This window comes from Palaemon carinicauda, chromosome 28 (assembly GCF_036898095.1).
Source record: "Palaemon carinicauda isolate YSFRI2023 chromosome 28, ASM3689809v2, whole genome shotgun sequence".
NCBI classification, from domain to species: Eukaryota; Metazoa; Arthropoda; class Malacostraca; order Decapoda; family Palaemonidae; genus Palaemon; species Palaemon carinicauda.
In genome coordinates, this window is record NC_090752.1 from 981,372 (window position 1) to 988,871 (window position 7,500).

General features: G+C 36.0%; 1 protein-coding gene across 2 annotated transcripts in view; it reads right to left on the minus strand.

Moving 5' to 3' along the window:
- Window positions 1-3,798: 3,798 nt before the first annotated feature.
- LOC137621418 (uncharacterized) overlaps window positions 3,799-7,500 on the minus strand; it is a 128,893-nt gene continuing 125,191 nt past the window's right edge. For both annotated transcript variants that reach the window (XM_068351717.1, XM_068351718.1), the window contains one exon: window positions 3,799-5,837. In XM_068351717.1, coding sequence (XP_068207818.1) covers window positions 4,446-5,837 — 1,392 coding nt within the window. In that variant the 3' untranslated portion in view covers window positions 3,799-4,445. The remainder of the gene's footprint in view (window positions 5,838-7,500) is intronic.

The following is a 7,500-nucleotide window of genomic DNA, read 5'->3' on the forward strand; positions in this document are numbered from 1 at the left end:
TGTTATATTGCAACATCACAAAGTACAATCCTATGGAATTTAAGATTTTTATAAATGCATCTAGATTAAAAAAAAATAAAACAACCACTTATAAAATGTATAAACTATCAAATATAAAAAAATAATAAAACAAACACATAAAATATATCTGAACTATAAAAAAAACTAGGAAAAATAAAACAAACGCTTATAAGTTTTAATTTTATTTTGAATATATTTCTGCCACATAATATACACTATTATTTTCAATCATTTGGGGTCAAATAGCTGGAGGCAAATGAGAGATATATTTAAACACTCACTCTCTCAATCTCTCTCTCTCTCCCTTTGTCTCCTGGCTTAACCTACTCTTTATACTAACAACATCTAACAGTAAATCTTTGGCATAATATACTTCTAAAAGTAAGTATTACAATCTATACCCATTGTATGACTACCGTCTATAAATAGCTCCCAAGCCCTCTCTCCAAGTTAGGAACAGGGAGGGCCAGGCAGTGGCTGCTGATGACTCAGCAGCTAGACCTATAGGCTTCACTAAAGTTCTTATCTTTTAGTTTCTTAGAATGGCAGAGGCAAGGAACATTGACATGCCCTAGAGACTGACCATATATACACATGATCAGCTCTCAAGCCCTCTCTCCATGTAACCTAGGACCAGGGAGGGCCAGGCAGTGGGCTGCTGATGACTCAACATATAGGCTCTATTAAAGCCCTTGAATTTTATTCTCTCATGAATGGCAAAGGCAAGGGACAATGGCAATGCCCTATGATCAGCTCTCAAGTCCCTCTCTACACCCAAGCTAGGCCCAGGGAGGGCCAGGCAAATGGCTGCTGATGACCTCAACATATAGGCTCTATTAAAGTCCTTATATTCAATTCACTCATGAATAGGACAGTGACAAGTCCCAGAGACTGACCATATACCATAGGATCATCTCTCCAAGCCCTCTCTACACCCAAGCTAGGTCCAGGGAGAGCCAGACAATGCTGCTGATGACTCAGCAGCTAGACCTATAGGCTCCACTAAAGCCCTTATCCTTAGCTCACAAGGATGTGAGGTTGCAGACACTATAAGAAGCTATCGAGCTAGAGCGAGACTCGAACCCCAGTCCGGCATATCACCAGGCAGGGACTTTTCCAATAGGCCAACACAACCCTAATTTGTAATGTTTAGTTCCACATCGTTTTAAAAATATTTATCTTTATTGAATATATGTATTAAAATCTAAATTAATTTCAGTAGTAAAATACACTCAATTAACATACTTATACATTCAGTATTTTATTTAAATAACCCCTATTTTGTATACCAAAAATCTACACAGAAAAATCAATTTACAGTTTTTTAATCTTTATTCAAACTAAAAAACAGATTTTCCATACTTATATAATCAGTATTTTATTTAAATAACCCAGATTTAATATAAAAAAATCTACTCAGAAAATCAATTTACAGTTTTTTAATCTATATTCAACTAAAAATGTTTTTTTCATCTAAATTCGTATATATTAAAATCGAAATTAACATCAGTAGCAAAATACATTCAATTTAACATACTTATATAATTAGTATTATATTTAAATAAAATCAATTTACATTTTCTTGATTTTTTTTATTAAATTGAAAAATCAAATTTTCGTATAAATTCGTACGTATTAAAATCTAAATTAACCTCAGTAGCAAAATACATTCAATTTAACATACTTATATTATCAGTATTATATTCAAATAATACAGATTTTGTTACAAAAAAAATCTACAGTTCAAAAAAATCAATTTACATTTTTTTTTCAAACTAAAAATAAACTTTTCGTCTAAATTCAAAGTCACCATTAGCCTCTAATATTCTTCTAAAATGCCTAAAACCTAACACTGAATTACTCATATATATTAGAATAATTTACATTGGACAAATTGGCACTTGAAAAAAATCACACGCTTAAAATGCAGTTCCTTGTGTTTAAGAAATATATAGTTTAAAGGCCACTCATGAATGGTTTTAGCTTATGGACGTGAATGACATTGTGTTTATAAATATATTACTTAAAATGTATAACGATTATTCAAGAGGAATTATATAATATATTTCTGTACTGAAAAAAAATGTATGTACTTGCTTACAAATACATTAGACATTGGTCTTAGCTTATGGACGTGAATGACATTGTGTTTATAAATATCTTTCCTGAAATGTATAACGATTATATATTTTTCTGTACTGAAAAAATGTATTTACTTGCTTACAAATATATTAGACACTGATTTTACCTTATGGACGTGAATGACATTGTGTTTATAAATATCTTTCCTAAAATGTATAACGATTATTCAAGAGGAATTATACAATACTGAATAAGGACGGAACATTGCTGTACTAATGCCCTTGAACTTGTCTTCAACCTTCAGAGAAGATTGAAAAAAAAAAAAAAAAAAAAAGTTTCAGTTGGAAAGAATGTACCTGAATATATTTGTGTACTGTATAAAGTCAGAATTCAATTGATAACATTTACTTTTTTTATCCTGGTTCTAAAAAAATTTAAATTAAAATTTGTGTAATGTATAAAATTAGAGATCATTCGATAAAAAAAATTTCTTTTTCTATATAGGTCATGAAAAACATAAATTAAAAATGTATATAAAAATGTAGTGATGTAATTATAACAATAAAAGAAAACATCTTTTTATGCATATATGCATAAAGAACATACCATATATACATAACCATAGTGTATATATATGTATGTATGTATATATATATATATATATATATATATATATATATATATATATATATATATATATATATATATATATATACATAAGTATATATATTATGAATTACTCGTCAACGTTATAATCTACCTCCAATCATATACACAAATACTTCAATAAATGCCATGTCCATGTGCCCAAGAATGTCCTATCTATACATACGTTTATATATACACAACATTTTTCCCTTTCCGTCAGTCAGAAATTACAATAACAGTTCCGGCCACTAACCATAGTCTTTATCTCATCAGCTGAGCCACAGGTCTTTAAGATTTAAAGGCTACTCATGAATAGCAGAGGCAAGGGACATTGCCCTAGCTAGCAGGACAGTGCCCTGGAGACTGACCACATATACATATAATCATAGCCCAAGGCCCTTCTCCTAGACCAGGGAGGGCCAGGCAATGGCTGGTGATAAGTCAGCAAGTGGACCTATAGCTCCACTAAAGCCCTTACCTTGTATTCTCTCATGAATGGTAGAGGAAAGGGACAGTGACAATGCCTTAGAGACTGACCACATATACTGTACATATAATCAGCGCCCTAGGCCCTTCTCCACCCAAGCTAGAACCAAGGAGGGCTAGGCAATGGCTGCTAATGACTCAGCAGGTAGACCTATAAGCTCCCCCAAAGAGCCCATCCTCAGCTTGCAAGGATGGTGTGAGGTTGCAGACACTAAAGAAACTATCAAGTTTGAAAGGGACTCGATCTACCGTCCGGCGATTACCAGGCAGGGACGTTACCACATCAGCCACCACAACCCTGCCTTTTAGAACCTAAGATAGACATTTCAGCTTGCAAGGATTGTGTAAAATTGCAGACACTAAAGAAATGATCAAGTTTCAGCAGGACTCAATCTCACGTCCAGGGACATTTCCAGTGGGCCGCTGCAACTCTTCGGCTTTTCTATGAAATGGCCAGTGATTAAAAATGTCAATATTCATTGCTGTAATCTAATGGTCCTACAAATTGATTTGTATCAAAATACCAGGAAAGAAACTAGTCCAATTAAGTAATCTTGCCTCTGTAGAGGTTCGTCTCCATTCTGCTCAAGGCATCTCATCAGCTCTTGCCAGTCTCCTCTGGCAACTTGAAACTCCTCCAGCCTCTGTAGAGGATCGTCTCCATTCTGCTCAAGGCATCTCATCAGCTCTTGCCAGTCTCCTCTGGCAACTTGAATCTCCTCCAGTTACTCAGTGCCATAGGGAATCAAGAAAGTATATAGCAAGAAATATCAATAAATCTCATGTCATTATAGAAACTAATTTACATGTCTATTTACAATATGTACAAGATCACAAAGCGCTATGCATAATCGAGAGGAACTTTCAATCTTTGCGTTAAAATACACACAAAATAAAGTGAAACACTGATAGTTGCAAACTCATTTCCATCTCTCAGATTTAATGTTAAGCTATTATAACCTCTGGAAAGGAATCTTCTTTAGTAGGCACATTTAAAGGTATAGGCCTAAGCTATTGAATACTTACATAAGAGTAAGGCAACGCTATCTGGCAGCTTTCTGCTTTCGCATATAGGTCACTTGCTTTAATCATCATATGTAAGTTACTTCATATATTGAAAGTTAGTTGTAGATTCACACTACTAAACAGCCTTCAATATGGCACATAAGGATAGGAATGGAAATCTGTGCTCCAATTCAGAATGACTCTTACAGATGATGAGTATCTGTATCTTCTGTGACATCTTCCACATCAATGTCCATATCTCCCTTTTTGGATTTGTTTTTTCTGCCAGTTTTGTGGCCATCTCTTTGAGGTGCAAATTGTACAGAAAACTTTGAACTCGAAGAGTGCAGTTCATTAAGTAATGGAACCTCACACATACAGCCTGAAGATGACCTGCAGTGTCCGCGGCTCTCTTCACAGGCTTGACTGTGTCGACGCTCCTTTAGAGAGTCGCTCCTACCACTACTGCTACGTCCTGCTTCACTGCTGCTGCTTCTGCTACTGCTGCTGCTGCTGCTATCGTGAGATGAGTTACTGTGATGGCTTTCATTATCCTGGTTATTATCACATGAGTTTTGATGGTTTTCCCTTGAGGTATGGTGGGGTAAAGAATTCTGGCTAATGAGAGACTTGCAGGAATTGGTCTTCGTAGGGAACATTGTATGAGGCAAATTTATTCCAGCGAGAGGTGAGGCAGGGGCACGACCCAACAGTGGTGAGCCCTGGTCAAGGGGTGAGACAGGTAATTTAATAGGCTGTGGAGCTTCCACAGGGGGTTCCTCTGGGTCTACTGCTGAACTGTTGTTGCTTTCTTCCTTGTCTAAGTGCAGCATGAAAAGAGCAACAATGTTTACGATGAATCCCAGTAATGTAAGAAGTATGTTTTTCCAGCCGATGACCTTCAGTTCAGTATACAGAATGGAGGATGCCACTATGACAAGAGAAGTAAACAACACATAATTGATGGACATGAAAACAGAACTATTGAAGAGGTCCAGAGCTCTCTGCATGTAAATAGTCTCAATAAGTAAACAAGCTATAAGAGCAACAAGACAAACCCATGTAGCCCAGTGAGTGAATTCGTTTACACCGCCAACGGTCTGCTTCAGAGCTAGGCCAACACCTTTACAGAACATAACGGAAAGGGATCCAAAGGACGAGCATATAGTGATATACAAGAGAACATATTTATGACCGTAGCGGGGAACTAAAGCCATGAACACTGCCGAGATGAGCACTACCAAGCTGGCGTAGATCAAGAACCCCGGATGCAGAAGCTGCGACTGTAGCTCCTCCATAGTTGCGATCTCTCGGTCCTTCGGTCCACAGAGTGTTACGATGACGCAGCCCACGAGCACAAGGATACACCCCAGCTTTCCTAGCATTGCCAGGCGTTCTTTAAGGAAGTAAGGAGACAGAGCAGCGGTGCAGACGATTGAGAAGACTCCCAAAGGCGTCACTAGGATAGCTGGAGCGAATATATAGGCGACGAAGTTGGTGAGCTCACCCAGGCCCATCAGGGTGATGCCCAGCCACCACTTGGGAATCCGTAGGTAGCCATAACCTCCATCCACAGCTCTCGTTTCGCCTCGAGCCTGTTGAAGAAGAAGAGTGTCAGTGCTGGTGTTATTTACCTTATATACCTTAAACATTCACTTCAAGAGAACATCAAAATATACTTCATTCTTCATCACTTCAATCACCTTTGGGTACTGAACTTGCCCGTGTGTTTACCTTATTTACCTTAACTTAAACATTCACTTCAAGAGAACATCAAAATATACTTCATTCTTCATCATTTTTATCACCTTTGGGTACTGAACTTGCCCGTAAGTTTACCTTATATACCTTAACTTAAATATTCACTTAAACTGAACATCAAAATATACTTCATTCTTCATCATTTTAATCACCTCTGGCTACTAAACTTGCCAGTAAATTCAGCTTTTGGAATGAAATTTCAGGCAATAAGTGCCCATACATTGAAAAATTAACTCTTCATAGAGCCTCGGCAATCCTAGACCATGGGAAATGTTGTCCATAGTATACATAACAATATAATTTACTGTATATGGGAATTAAGAAAGAGTACAATTATCCTAAACGTATGTTACCTGTTATGAGATTGGTAATCATCATTTGAAGAAATTTTGAGTTTTACTTTTTTAGTTAAATAAGTAGATAGCTATCTATTCTTTAGAAAATTGACTCCACTAAAATGAGTCCTTGTAACCTTTGTTTTCAATTCTATTGAACTGAAAATTATAAATAAGTTTATGAATAAAAACTAAATATAAGAGGGGCGTATATTATTATTATTATCATTATTATTATTATTATTACTAGCCAAGCTACAACCCTAGTGAGAAAAGCAAGATGCTATAAGCCCATGGGCTCCAACAGGGAAAAATAGCCCAGTGAGGAAAGGAAATAAGGAAATAAATAAATGATGAGAATAAATTAACAATAAATCATTCTAAAAACAGTAACAACGTCAAAACAGATATGTCCTATATAAACTATTAACCACGTCAAAAACAGATATGTCATATATAAACTATAAAAAGACTCATGTCAGCCTGGTCAACATAAAAACATTTGCTGCAACTTTGAACTTTTGAAGTTCTACTGATTCAACTACCCGATTAGGAAGATCATATTGCAAGGAGAATATTCATCAACAGTTATCATTTGTTACCAAGTTAGATTGAATTCTATATACGAACTACAAAGTAAAGCTGTACAATAACAGTCAAAAGTCAGGTAGCTCATACATTAGGATGGCTTATATTCCATTCTAATTCCAAAATGACCAGCTTAAATCTAACAAACTTCTATTATTATTATTACTTGCTAAGCTACAACCCTAGTTGGAAAAGCAGGATGCTATAAGCCCAGGGGCTCCAACAGTGAAAATAGCCCAGTGAGGAAAGGAAAATAAAATATTTTAAGAAGAGTAACATTAATATAAATATCTCCTATTTAAACTATAAAAACTTTAACAAAACAAGAGGAAGAGAAATAAGATAGAACAGTGTGCCCGAGTGTACCCTCAAGCGAGAGAAATCTACCCCAAGACAGTGGAAGACCATGGTACAGAGGCTATGGCACTACCCAAGACTAGGGAACAATGGTTTGATTTTGGAGTGTCCTTCTCCTAGAAGAGCGGCTTACCATAGCTAAAGAGTCTCTTCTACCCTTACCCATAAGAAAGTGGCCACTGAAAAAATACAGTGCAGTAACCCCTTGAGTAAAGAA